Source organism: Rattus norvegicus, chromosome 9 (genome assembly GCF_036323735.1).
Source record: "Rattus norvegicus strain BN/NHsdMcwi chromosome 9, GRCr8, whole genome shotgun sequence".
Lineage (NCBI taxonomy): Eukaryota > Metazoa > Chordata > Mammalia > Rodentia > Muridae > Rattus > Rattus norvegicus.
In genome coordinates, this window is record NC_086027.1 from 93,152,754 (window position 1) to 93,167,809 (window position 15,056).

Consider the following 15,056-nt stretch of genomic DNA (forward strand, 5'->3'; position numbering starts at 1 on the left):
CCAAGCAAATGGTCAGAAGAAGCAAGCTGGAGTAGCCATTCTAATATCAAATAAAATCAATTTTCAACTAAAAGTCATCAAAAAAGATAAGGAAGGACACTTCATATTCATCAAAGGAAAAATCCACCAAGATGAACTCTCAATCCTAAATATCTATGCCCCAAATACAAGGGCACCTACATACGTAAAAGAAACCTTACTAAAGCTCAAAACACACATTGCACCTAACACAATAATAGTGGGAGATTTCAACACCCCACTCTCATCAATGGACAGATCATGGAAACAGAAATTAAACAGTGATGTAGACAGACTAAGAGAAGTCATGAGCCAAATGGACTTAACGGATATTTATAGAACATTCTATCCTAAAGCAAAAGGATATACCTTCTTCTCAGCTCCTCATGGTACTTTCTCCAAAATTGACCATATAATTGGTCAAAAAACGGGCCTCAACAGGTACAGAAAGATAGAAATAATCCCATGCGTGCTATCAGACCACCACGGCCTAAAACTGGTCTTCAATTACAATAAGGGAAGAATGCCCACATATACGTGGAAATTGAACAATGCGCTACTCAATGATAACCTGGTCAAGGAAGAAATAAAGAAAGAAATTAAAAACTTTTTAGAATTTAATGAAAATGAAGGTACAACATACCCAAACTTATGGGACACAATGAAAGCTGTGCTAAGAGGAAAACTCATAGCGCTGAGTGCCTGCAGAAAGAAACAGGAAAGAGCATATGTCAGCAGCTTGACAGCACACCTAAAAGCTCTAGAACAAAAAGAAGCAAATACACCCAGGAGGAGTATTAGGCAGGAAATAATCAAACTCAGAGCTGAAATCAACCAAGTAGAAACAAAAAGGACCATAGAAAGAATCAACAGAACCAAAAGTTGGTTCTTTGAGAAAATCAACAAGATAGATAAACCCTTAGCCAGACTAACGAGAGGACACAGAGAGTGCGTCCAAATTAACAAAATCAGAAACGAAAAGGGAGACATAACTACAGATTCAGAGGAAATTCAAAAAATCATCAGATCTTACTATAAAAACCTATATTCAACAAAACTTGAAAATCTTCAGGAAATGGACAATTTCCTAGACAGATACCAGGTATCGAAGTTAAATCAGGAACAGATAAACCAGTTAAACAACCCCATAACTCCTAAGGAAATAGAAGCAGTCATTAAAGGTCTCCCAACCAAAAAGAGCCCAGGTCCAGACGGGTTTAGTGCAGAATTCTATCAAACCTTCATAGAAGACCTCATACCAATATCATCCAAACTATTCCACAAAATTGAAACAGATGGATCACTACTGAATACCTTCTACGAAGCCACAATTACTCTTATACCTAAACCACACAAACACACAACAAAGAAAGAGAACTTCAGACCAATTTCCCTTATGAATATCGACGCAAAAATACTCAACAAAATTCTGGCAAACTGAATTCAAGAGCACATCAAAACAATCATCCACCATGATCAAGTACGCTTCATCCCAGGCATGCAGGGATGGTTTAATATACGGAAAACCATCAACGTGATCCATTATATAAACAAACTGAAAGAACAGAACCACATGATCATTTCATTAGATGCTGAGAAAGCATTTGACAAAATTCAACACCCCTTCATGATAAAAGTCCTGGGAAGAATAGGAATTCAAGGCCCATACCTAAACATAGTAAAAGCCATATACAACAAACCAGTTGCTAACATTAAACTAAATGGAGAGAAACTTGAAGCAATCCCACTAAAATCAGGGACTAGACAAGGCTGCCCACTCTCTCCCTACTTATTCAATATAGTTCTTGAAGTTCTAGCCAGAGCAATCAGACAACAAAAGGAGATCAAGGGGATAAAGATCGGAAAAGAAGAGGTCAAAATATCACTATTTGCAGATGACATGATAGTATATTTAAGTGATCCCAAAAGTTCCACCAGAGAACTACTAAAGCTGATAAACAACTTCAGCAAAGTGGCTGGGTATAAAATTAACTCAAATAAATCAGTTGCCTTCCTCTATACAAAAGAGAAACAAGCCGAAAAAGAAATTAGGGAAACGACACCCTTCATAATAGACCCAAATAATATAAAGTACCTCGGTGTGACTTTAACCAAGCAAGTAAAAGATCTGTACAATAAGAACTTCAAGACACTGAGGAAAGAAATTGAAGAAGACCTCAGAAGATGGAAAGATCTCCCATGCTCATGGATTGGCAGGATTAATATAGTAAAAATGGCCATTTTACCAAAAGCAATCTACAGATTCAATGCAATCCCCATCAAAATACCAATCCAATTCTTCAAAGAGTTAGACAGAACAATTTGCAAATTCATCTGGAATAACAAAAAACCCAGGATAGCTAAAGCTATCCTCAACAATAAAAGGACTTCAGGGGGAATCACTATCCCTGAACTCAAGCAGTATTACAGAGCAATAGTGATAAAAACTGCATGGTATTGGTACAGAGACAGACAGATAGACCAATGGAATAGAATTGAAGACCCAGAAATGAACCCACACACCTATGGTCACTTGATTTTTGACAAAGGAGCCAAAACCATCCAATGGAAAAAAGATAGCATTTTCAGCAAATGGTGCTGGTTCAACTGGAGGGCAACATGTAGAAGAATGCAGATCGATCCATGCTTATCACCCTGTACAAAGCTTAAGTCCAAGTGGATCAAGGACCTCCACATCAAACCAGACACACTCAAACTAATAGAAGAAAAACTAGGGAAGCATCTGGAACACATGGGCACTGGAAAAAATTTCCTAAACAAAACACCAATGGCTTACGCTCTAAGATCAAGAATCCACAAATGGGATCTCATAAAACTGCAAAGCTTCTGTAAGGCAAAGGACACTGTGGTTAGGACAAAACGGCAACCAACAGATTGGGAAAAGATCTTTACCAATCCTACAACAGATAGAGGCCTTGTATCCAAAATATACAAAGAACTCAAGAAGTTAGACCGCAGGGAAACAAATAACCCTATTAAAAAATGGGGTTCAGAGCTAAACAAAGAATTCACAGCTGAGGAATGCCGAATGGCTGAGAAACACCTAAAGAAATGTTCAACATCTTTAGTCATAAGGGAAATGCAAATCAAAACAACCCTGAGATTTCACCTCACACCAGTGAGAATGGCTAAGATCAAAAACTCAGGTGACAGCAGATGCTGGCGAGGATGTGGAGAAAGAGGTACACTCCTCCATTGTTGGTGAGATTGCAGACTGGTACAACCATTCTGGAAATCAGTCTGGAGGTTCCTCAGAAAATTGGACATTGAACTGCCTGAGGATCCAGCTATACCTCTCTTGGGCATATACCCAAAAGATGCCCCAACATATAAAAGAGACACGTGCTCCACTATGTTCATCGCAGCCTTATTTATAATAGCCAGAAACTGGAAAGAACCCAGATCCCCTTCAACAGAGGAATGGATACAGAAAATGTGGTACATCTACACAATGGAATATTACTCAGCTATCAAAAACAACGAGTTTATGAAATTCGTAGGCAAATGGTTGGAACTGGAAAATATCATCCTGAGTGAGCTAACCCAATCACAGAAAGACATACATGGTATGCACTCATTGATAAGTGGCTATTAGCCCAAATGCTTGAATTACCCTAGATCCCTAGAACAAACGAAACTCAAGATGGATGATCAAAATGTGAATGCTTCACTCCTTCTTTAAATGAGGAAAAAGAATACCCTTGGCAGGGAAGGGAGAGGCAAAGATTAAAACAGAGACTGAAGGAACACCCATTCAGAGCCTGCCCCACATGTGGCCCATACATATACAGCCACCCAATTAGACAAGATGGATGAAGCAAAGAAGTGCAGACCGATAGGAGCCGGATGTAGATCGCTCCTGAGAGACACAGCCAGAATACAGCAAATACAGAGGCGAATGCCAGCAGCAAACCACTGAACTGAGAATAGGTCCCCCGTTGAAGGAATCAGAGAAAGAACTGGAAGAGCTTGAAGGGGCTCGAGACCCCAAAAGTACAACGTCAAGCAACCAGAGCTTCCAGGGACTAAGCCACTACCTAAAGACTATACATGGACTGACCCTGGACTCTGACCCCATAGGTAGCCATGAATATCCTAGTAAGAGCACCGTTGGAAGGGGAAGCCCTGGGTCCTGCTAAGACTGAACCCCCAGTGAACTAGACTATGGGGGGGGAGGGCGGCAATGGGGGGAGGGTTGGGAGGGGAACACCCATAAGGAAGGGGAGAGGGGAGGGGGATGTTTGCCCGGAAACCGGGAAAGGGAATAACACTCGAAATGTATATAAGAAATACTCAAGTTAATAAAAAAAAAAAAAAAGAAATGTGTATTTAGAAAAATAGTATCATCTGACCTACTATTCACACACACACACACACACACACACACACACACACACACACACACAATGATCTGATATGACGAATGTATCAAATTATTAACTGAGTCTTAAGATTTTATTAAGTTTGGGTTAGAATAAGTAACACTTCATTTCCAGTTTATAGACTTCTGCCCTGTAGGTTGAGGTTTGGACAGTGAGTACGACTCCCATTTCTCCATACATACTCTCCAATGACATCACCTCCCTCCTCCCAAGTGCCACACAGTAATAGAAACTGGTGCCAGAATGAGACACAAAGGAGCAGAGTGATTTGAGTCGTGCATGTGGTGAGAGAGAAACTTCTTAGTCTCTCATTGTTTTACAATAATGTCGAGACATTCAAATGCTTAGAGAGCTTCAAGTCTCTTGCTCCATTCAAGGATGCCCCATACTAATCAAGACTTGCCCTGTGACAAAAAACAAGCTACCAGGAACTCAGGCTGGTGAGCACATATTTACAAAGATAATGATCATAAGTAAGAGGCCTGGGTGCTGTGCACAACAGCTTGGATGGCTCGCCTAGCTTATTCCTAAGTGACTTAACGGAATCACCTAGAGCAATGGCACCCATCTCAAGACACACTTGCGAGGTTGCTTTCTGAAACATACATACACCCTACTTGACTCCGAATATCATTTTCCCAAATGAAAACTGGTGGAGTGCAAAAACACACATATGCTAACATCAGAAAGCAAACCAAGAGGTATGAGTGGCTCATGTGCACTTCCTTTCTCCGGCCCTTAAGCATGTGCAGACTGATAGGTTCAGATGAGAGCCCTTCGTCCAGCTGCTGGACAAAGTATTGTTTGCCCATCCCTTAACCATTGCCCATACATCCTCCAGAGAGACATCCGCTGGCGACTAGCTAAGCAAATCTTACCCGGAAGACAAAGGCAGGTGAAATTGCTCCCATCCTGCTTCTCGTTTGCATCGATACAGCTCGCCTCGTTCTGGCAGGGTTTCCTCTGGCAGGCATCAAATTCTTCACAGAAGGTGCCAATGTACTGGTCCTCGCAGGTGCAGGAGAAGGTTGCCTAAGACACAAAAAATACAGAGTAGGTTACACCTGAAAACAGTACTCGAAAACACGTGCTTCGGGCGAACTGGAAGGCTCGACTGTCCCACGTCCTCTTAGAAAGATATCAATGCTGAGTGATTTAATCATTCTGTTAAAATGTTTAAATCATGTTACATGAGAAATAGTATGTGGCTCTCTGCAGTTTAGTTTTGGACGTTTATTTTTATAACTTATTCATATTTATCCCAACCACTTCCAACCTTCCCAAGAAAGAAATAGAAAGAACTAGTTTTAAACTAAAAATGATGTTTCACTGACCCATGGGAATGGCAGGTTTGCCAAAGTATGCCATGGTTTAGCCATCCGAATTAGTTACCATGCCAACCAGCTCCAATCCTCAACATGGATGGTACTCACACCCCAAACGCTACCAACTGTCCAATTTGCCCCATCTTTCCAAGGCATTAAGAGGACACCTTGTATCACTTTATAATTGATCTCAAAGTACAACCAGTCAGAGTCCCTGGGAGCAAGGGAAAATTTTTAAAAATCTGATTCAAGATTCAAGCATTTCATTCATGACCTTAGTACAGTGCTACAACTCAAACATCAGACTCAAAGAAATGACTTTGACTTGAAACTTTATATCTGAAGCAGCTGAAAAGCCCAAATAAAACTGCACCTTCCTAAGCCCCCACCCACTCTTCCTGTCACTTATCCCAGGTTGTTGTTTGATCGTGTTAAAGCTGGTCTTAGGTTGATAATCCTTCTGCCTTAGCTTACTAAGTGTATTACTGGTAGACCACTAATCTTAGAGACAGACTTTCAGGAGCTCCATCCAGTATCATCAGCACAACCAGGTGCCTTCCTTCCTCCTGGAAAAGGCGGAGCTGTTCACACTTCTCTTTAATATACTTTGTCTCTCAACCCAGTTTTCCCATTGTGGTACATTTCTTGATAATACTTCTATACGTTTAGGTTTCTTGGTGTGTGACAACAAAAGAAGACCCTCATTTCTGATGCCCAGTGCCCTCACTGTCACTATTCCTGACATAAGAAGGCAAGATTTTGCTACCAGTCATCACACTGACTTTCCACCATGGGTCAGTTTTTAGTTGAGTCTCAAGGTTTTCTGAACCACACAAAACAGAACAAAGATTGTATCGATTGTAAACAACAATGTCACCCTCCCTGGAGCTCAGTCACACCAGCAGCTGCTTTATTTTGATGACAAAGACATTTTAAGAATTTACCCCATAGTGGGATGCTGCAATGGCTGTTGAATTGTATCGATGCCACTTTAGGTTCTATATGAATTATTATTGACTCCATCTGTGTCTTGTTATTACATAAATTGAATGTCTAGATTTCCTAGCATTGATTCAGCTTTATGTTCCTGGAACACCCACTGAAGTCGTTCTGCAAAATGGCTTTCATTTGGCTTTGACTCTGTTCATCGTTGTACATATAGTGCCTTCCATTCCTGCCCCCTGTCCCCATCAGACTCATTTTCTAAGAAAACCTATCCCTTGTACATGAGAACATGTTTCACACCATAAAAAGGTGCCCTTCACAAATGGCCCACCAGTGACCGGCCCATTTTGAGACCCATCCCATGGGCATGCACCTATCCCTGACACTATCCATGCTGCTATGTTGTACTTGCAGACAGGAGCCTAGCGTAGCAGCCCTCTGAGAAGCTCAGATGAGTGAGACAGATACAGATACCCACTGACAAACTTGGACGGAGGCCAGGGACCCCTGTGGAAGAGTTAGGGGAAGGATTGAAGGCCCTCAAGGAGATGGCAACCCCATAGGAAGACCAACAATGTCAGCTAACCTGGGCCTCTGGGAGCTCCGAGAGACTGAGACACCAACCAGAGAGCATGGTCTGCTCTGTGGCCCCAAACTCCTATGTAGCAAAGGCCTGCAACATCTGGCCTCAGAGGGAGAGGATGCTCCTAATCCTGCAAAGACTTGAGGCACCAGAAGGGGTAATATGTGGGGTGGGGGGAGTATCTTCTCAAAGGCAAAGGCGAGGAGTGATGGGGCAAGGAACTCTGCAGGGTGAGACTGGGAAGGAGCAACATTTTGGATGTTAATTAATTAATCAATCAATTGATTAAAAATGGTGCCCTTTACAATAAGTGGTTGTACTACAGAACAGCAGTAGTCCTCAAATTCAGACAACCAAGCAATAGGTCACACAATAAAATACAACATTGAAAGTGAACTGCCAGGGATTATACAGTTTCTTTCTGTTAAAGAACAGAATGGGTTCCTGTTTTGATCTGCACAGCTAACTCTCCTTTAGTTCAAAGACATGGTCTTCCTTAGAGAGCTGGAGTCAAAGTAGCCAACTTTCTTCTTCAGTGAAAGCTGTGTTCTCTGCCCTGTGTATCACCCCTCAGAGCTCATCCTGGTGACCAGACATCCCCTCTGCACTGCACCAGGAGTTTCTGGACCCGTCTAGTTTTCTGTGATGCTAGGCTTTCCTACTAGTTGTTCTTGCAGAGACACTGTGACTGGCTGACGCTATATGGGATTGACAGCAACAGAGTCTTTAAATAGGAAACTCCCTTTTCTAGAACTATATCATGAGAAAAATCTTTTTTCCCCTCAAACGAAAAAGACAGCACATGTTCTTTATTTGCAAGTTGTGTCTGGAGGTCTTTGGGCATAGAGAAATTGGTGACTGCCTTTGAAATACATAATAGACGCTGGGCACATACTCTACATGGACAGGCCTCCTGTAGGTAAATTGCCATATGCCACTGGCGTAGGCAACTGTTGTCTAGAGTTTACTTGGTTTATATCCAGACATTCTATGCTACAGATGAATTGCCTTGGAGATTTGAGAGATGCATTTTGTACATAACTCATCTAGTGAGTGTCATGGAAAATATGTTGTTCATAAACATAAATTATTAAAACTCTGAAATCAAATATTATCGAATTGGCTTTTATCTGAATTTAAAGATAAAACAGAGCCACACACTTCGGTTGCCTTGCTTTAAGCAGGAACATTGAAAGAAGTTAAGAAACTGCTAAAGTGATTGCTTTTTAACAAAGCAAAACACTGAATGGATTTTCTGTTTGATGAGGAAGGAAGGGAATTAACAGATATTTAGATATGCATGAACATGTAAAGTTTTCTGTTAAATCTTTGCATCTTTGACAGCATACATCCACAAACTTAGATGTCTTGCAAGAACAGCAGACTTCCCTGTAATTCTAAATGGTTCAGTTTGGATGAAGGATGACCTCAGGGGCCTCCTCCATCAGTGCTGAACTTCTTGCTCCTGACAGATTCATGGAGAGGGATAGTTGATGCTTTCAACTGTGTAGTGACTCCGTCAGGTTCCAATCCAATGGCCACACACATGGTTTAATGGGTTACAAAACAGAAACAAAAATCACAAACTGGAAAAGGGACTTCTGATAGGGACCGGAGGGACATAAGAGGGAAGGTTAGTAAGAGCGCATTATACAGATGTATAAAACTATCAAAGAAACAACTCAACTGATAAAGAAGTTGGTTTTACAGTTTCAAGGCAGTTGTGAATATACATAATAGGAGAAACTGTGCTGGTATATTTTATGTAAAACTATTGTTTAATCACTGAAAGCTACAAAATATTCTTGAGAAAGCTACTGTGCTACTCATAATAACACTCATCCAGGTCCACTTAATGCTGCTGGCATAAGAGACAAAGCAGATGTCTTTGAAGTTAGTCACTCACCTAAATTACAGGAAGATACTTCCTTGTCAAAATATTGCTCGTGTACAGGTAAATGTAATTCTGAAGTAAAACGAAAAGTGGCATTCAGGGATTAATTTTCAATCTCAGGATAGAGTATCAATTTTCCTCAACAGCTTGAAGTCAAACATTCTATTTGTATACTAATGAGTCTTTCTCAGGGAAGCGATCCAAGTTAAAGAAATGTTCAGTGGTGCTGGAGAGATGGCTCAGCAGTTAAGAGCACTGGCTGCTCTTCCAGAGGTCCTGAGTTCAATTCTCAGCAACCACATGGTGGCTCACAACCATCTGTAATGGGATGTGATGCTCTCTTTGGGTGTGTCTGAAGACAGCTAGGAGAAAGCAGGAGGATTACTGTGAGTTTGAGGCCAGGTTGGACTACAGTGTGAAACTCATAAAAACAAAAAGCCTGATGGAATACTCCTTTAATCCTGGCATTTGGTGGGTAGAGGTCAAAGAATCAGGAGTTTAAAGTCATCCTTGACAACATAACAGGTTAAATGTCAGCCTGGGATATATGAAACTCTGTCTCAAAAAGAAAGGAAGGAAGAAAGAAAAAAGGAAGGAAGGGAAAGGAAAGGAAAAAAAGAAAAGAAAAGAAAAAAGAAAAGAAACATAAAGGTCAATCCTTCTTCAGTATAATCAGGGATTTTCATTATTCATATCAAACTGACCATCAGAGCCAAAATCCTAGTGAGAGTCTCTTGTTCATCTGGCAAAAATGCTTTCACTGAGCAATTTAACTTGCTACTTCAACTTACATCCTCAGTGGAGCATTGGAAGTGGCCGTAAGAAGCATGTCTACAATAGCATTCACCATGAGGGTGTGGTCAAGAACAGCATGCACCATATACCACGTGAAGTACTGTGAGCAGGCCTTACCCAGGAAAACCCACACATGAGTGACATGTCTCACTTATGAACAGAGCATACAACATGAACACTCAACTTTCCCATCATTTGAGCTACATACGTTAAGTCATGCAAAGCTCATGTTTGAGTACTACCCAGGGCCCTGTGGCACACATGGCTACTTCTTCCTCCTAACTCAGCTCTTGCCCTTTGACTTATGGAGGCTTCTATTCTGACCTAGGCTAGGTTTTATTCAGTATTATATAACACTGAAAATATTATATAATATAGAGCTTAATACGTAAGTAAGCGAGTCTGCACTCCCCGGCATAACACTGAAGGCCCCAGCCTACCTTGAATGTCTTATTCTTTGTCTTTTTTACATCTTCACAAAATCTTGCTACTAGGAGACAGACAAGACAGCCCAGAAATAACCAGTTTGAGCGACTGTATCTCTCTTTAAGACTTAGAGCTTGAGACTAGAGAGATGACTCAGTGTTGAAGAGTACTTGATGCTCTTCCAGAGGACCTGGGTTCAATTCTAGTTCCAGATGATCCAGTGCCCTCTTCTGGCATCCCTGGGCATCAGGCACCCACACACCACACAGCCATAAATGAAGGCAAAACACCCAAACACAGAGAACAAAAATAATACTTGAAGGATCAAATTCTGTCACCTTCTCCATAAGAAAGGTACACGGAGATCACACTTGGTTTTGATGTCCTGTGACATCGATGTGGATAAAAATACCAGCTGTCTAGATATTGAATTTTATTGTTGGTCAACTTTGCTTGTACAGAACTATCTCATTAACCTGTCCTGTATCTGTCAGGAAGGGTATTCACAGATCCATTTTACAAAATGCAAACAGACTCAACAGATAAATCAGATAAATTGACCTAAGGTGTCCCAGCTAGCAAGTAGACGGTCAAAGTTTAAACTCGTGTGGTTGATTGAGAGTCTCTTTCCATGCCTAGCTGCTCACTGCAGCCAGTGCACTGCAGGTGTTGTACAGCACTGTGAGACACCCTCCAGCCAGACTCTGAAAGAAGCCCAAACAAATGGCCAAATTCCAGTGCCTTCTCTGGGTTTCTGTGTCCTGTGCCCATTCCTTTCTTGTCAGGCTGCCTCCCTTAGCTCTCTGCATTACTGACTGTCCTTGTCTAAGTACAAGACAAGTGAATGGACTTGCAAAACTGTTATGGCTGAACAGGAAGTGTTCCCTTAAAAATCCTCGTGTAGGGAAAAGCTGGCCCTCAGGGAAAGTCATTGGAATGCAAGGGCTCTGCCTTTGACCGTGGATGGACGCATTCGTGGATCATGATTTGATATTGTTGAGAGGTGGTAACAACTAGAGATGGGTCCCCTTCGATAGGAAACAGATCACTGGGAGCATGTCCTTGAAGACTATCCCTTGTCACTAATCTCTCTTCTCTCTGCCTCCTGTTTGTCCTGTTTCTCCAGTTCCTATGAGGTGACCAGCTTTCTCCCCTCATGCCCTTCCACTGTGATGTTTCTGCTTTGCAACATGCCTAGCAGTGAGGGGACCAGGCAGCGTGGACTCTGAAACCATAACCGAAAATAAGTTGTTCCTCTTTTAAAAGTTTGTGTCAGGTCTTTGTCATGGAAACAAAAAGCCGGACTTATGTAGACAGCCTTGTCAATATTCTGCCAAAGGGGTGGAACTTACATCTAAAATTTCAGTTATATTGAATGTTGGTGTTTCATTAAATCAAGACAAGTAAGCAGATGTTGCAGGAGGATCATGTACAAGATCTGGATCCTCTTTCTGTGTGTGTCTCTGTATCTGTCTCTGTCTCCGTGTCTCTGTCTCTATCTCTTTGTGTCTGTCTCTGTCTCTCTGTCTCTGTCTCTGTCTCTGTCTCTTTCTCTCTGTCTCTCTCTTTCTCTCTCTCTCTCCCCTCTATTTCTATCTCTATCTCTCCAAGTGGATTTTTTTAATGCCACGACAGACACTTCCACTGGTTTGTACTGACCACTGGTCCACACAAAGGGCCTAGCTAGAGCAAAGATTTGAAAGAGCATCCTCAACCAAGGGGTGCGTGCCTCACAGGTCCCCATGCCTGTGGAGATGCAGCGAAGATGCTACAACCCACTCTGCTGTCTAAGACTCTCCCAGCCAACACTGATCTACATCAGAGACCAGATGGATAGCATAGGACATCTGGGTTATTCACAGTTAAGCATCTGGATGTTGGCAAGGTCAAAACTTGTCTACTGAGTAGATGGTTGTGGATCCAAACAATGCAGACACACTGTTCTGTACTTTCATATATGCTAAATTTTTCCATAACAAAATGTGTTATTTTTATTTTGAGACCCTGGCTAGCAACCAAGAAAAAAAATGTTGAAACATTAGAATCCACTTTGGCACCGTGTCCAGCTCACCCCTGAGGGACTAACTGCTGCTCTTGTTAAGGGACATTGGTGGGGAGCATCCTGAGCCAGTGCCACTCCAGAGATTTATTTCACAGCCTTGTGTGCAAGAAAAGCTGCACTTGCCCTAAGGGACTGACATATTTTCCCCTAGTCAGCATGGATCAAGAAACGGAGCACATTTCCATCCGAGCAGCCCAATGTGGCTGAAAGAAGGGGTCAGCCAAAGGAAAGTGGAGGTGTGGTCACTGCTCCAAGTCCCCAGCAGTCAAGGGTCGTGAATGAGGCACACCCAGCCTGAGCCTCGGCTGGAAGAGAAGCCTTCCAGCCTGTAGTGACTATGAAGACTTCACTATGCTAACTGCAGCACCGAGAGATAATGTCTGGAATTTTCTTACTCCTAGCTTTTGGACGTGTTCCAGGAACCACTGTCTATAAAGATGATTCCAGAAATGAGGGCTTTCAGCAGATCTATTTGCAGAGAGGTTGTATCACTGTAAATGAGCATTAGGTTAGGAGGTAGGTCCCAACTAGCTTCTGTGACTCATATAACCACACAGCAGGAACCAGATTCCAGCCCAAACTATCCAGATGCCCCCAAAGCACTGAATCTGTGGCAATCATGACTTTCAGAAATTTTGTCATATTATCTTCATCTAAGAACCCATTAGCCCACTCCTTCTGCTCTGAAAACCACACTAGGCGGCCACTGGACCTGAAGTTACAGAGCTGATAAACACTAAGGGTGGAAAATTCTAACCACTGCACTGGAGAGATAGCTCAGTGATGAAGTGTTTGCTGCATGTGCAATTATGAGAATTCGACTTCAGATCCTAGTAACCATAAAATAATAACGCCAGTTCTGAGTGAAGCAGAAATAGGAGCCTAGCAGGCCTTGCTGGCTTCCACTCTAGCCAGAAAATTTCAAGACCCAGGTTTGGGGAGAGAACCAGCCTCAAAGGAATAGGTGGAGGGTGATAAAGAGAAAAGGTAACATGCTCTTTCGGCCTCCACATGATATATACACAAACAGAGTCACAACCATTTCTCTCTCTCTCTCTCTTTCTCTCTCTCTCTCTCTCTCTCTCTCTCTCTCTCTCTCTCCCTCCCTCCTCTCTCTCCCCTCCTCTCTGTCTCTCTCTGTCTCTGTCTCTTTGTCTCTCTCTGTCTCTCTCTGTCTCTTTGTCTCTCTGTCTCTGTCTCTGTCTCTCTCTGTCTCTGTCTGTCTCTCTTTCTCTCTTTCTCTCTCTCTCTCTCTACACACACACACACACACAGAGAGAGAGAGAGAGAGAGAGAGAGAGAGAGAGAGAAACAGACATACACATCCATACAAACCCATACAGGCATAGAGACACACACTCACACAGACACACACATATACACTCACAGACACAGAAAGACACACACACAGAGAGACACAGACATACACATACATACAAACACACACAAACACACAGAGAGAGACATACACAGGCACACACAGAGAGACATACACAGACATACAAACACAGAGACAAACAGAGAGAGAGAGAGAGACATACAGACACACACACACAAACACACAGAGAGAGACATACACAGGCACACACAGAGAGACATACACAGACATACAAACACAGAGACAAACAGAGAGAGAGAGAGACATACAGACACACACACACAAACACACAGAGAGAGACATACACAGGCACACACAGAGAGACATACACAGACATACAAACACAGAGACAAACAGAGAGAGAGAGAGACATACAGACACACACACACAAACACACAGATACATCCATTTACACAAGTACACATACAGAAACATACACACACATACAGACTAGACACACAGTCACAGACAGACAGACACACACAAAGACACATACACACCACTAAATGAATAAAATAAATATAAATAAATCTTTAAAAAAAATTTAAGAGCTTTCTTTGGCTAAGTGTAAATGAGTTATAGCCTCAGAGTGTTGGAAAGATAGTCTAGCGCGCCTAGAATAAATGGAATTTAGGCTTCTACAAAACCCTGGCTTAGTATTTCAAGAGGCAAAAAGAAATACTTGGATACAAAGTTTAAGAGACTTCTATTTACAATGTCAAAATGCCTCTAAATGTCTTTCCCTTAGCTGAGGCCACACAAGAGCATCTGGAACCTGGCCATGGAGACACATTGATGCCTCTTTGGGGGAACACAGTGCTCAAAGGAAAGCTCTTAAGTGTTGCATGTTTACAGTTCCTGTCTCTTGGCCAGGTTATCCTGCTCTGTGATTAGTTACATTTATAATTTCAAAACCACACTCCCATTGTTCACAGTCTGAATGTTCACATCCACACCAGACTTAGACACCTTCGCACTTCAATTGGAGCTGATTAACTGCAAATAGTTTAGTAGTAATTTATTTTCTTAAAAACCAGCATTAAACAGAACTGTACATATTATCTAAACATTAATTTTCAGACATGACATTCATGAATTCATATAATTTGTTCCTTCAGCTTAAACATTAAATTGCAAATAGTAAACAATGGAGCTGGATAAAATGGCTTGGTGACTAAGAGAATCAGCTGCTTTTGCGAAGGACCCAGGTTCAATTCCCAGCACCTA

At 42.0% G+C, this 15,056-nt stretch overlaps 1 protein-coding gene across 1 annotated transcript in view; it reads right to left on the reverse strand.

Annotated features, from left to right (window-relative positions):
- Dner (delta/notch-like EGF repeat containing) overlaps positions 1-15,056 on the reverse strand; it is a 315,461-nt gene that overhangs the window by 117,646 nt on the left and 182,759 nt on the right. The window contains exon 6 of the mRNA NM_001399331.1: positions 5,300-5,453. Within this exon, the coding sequence (NP_001386260.1) occupies positions 5,300-5,453 (154 nt within the window). The remainder of the gene's footprint in view (positions 1-5,299; positions 5,454-15,056) is intronic.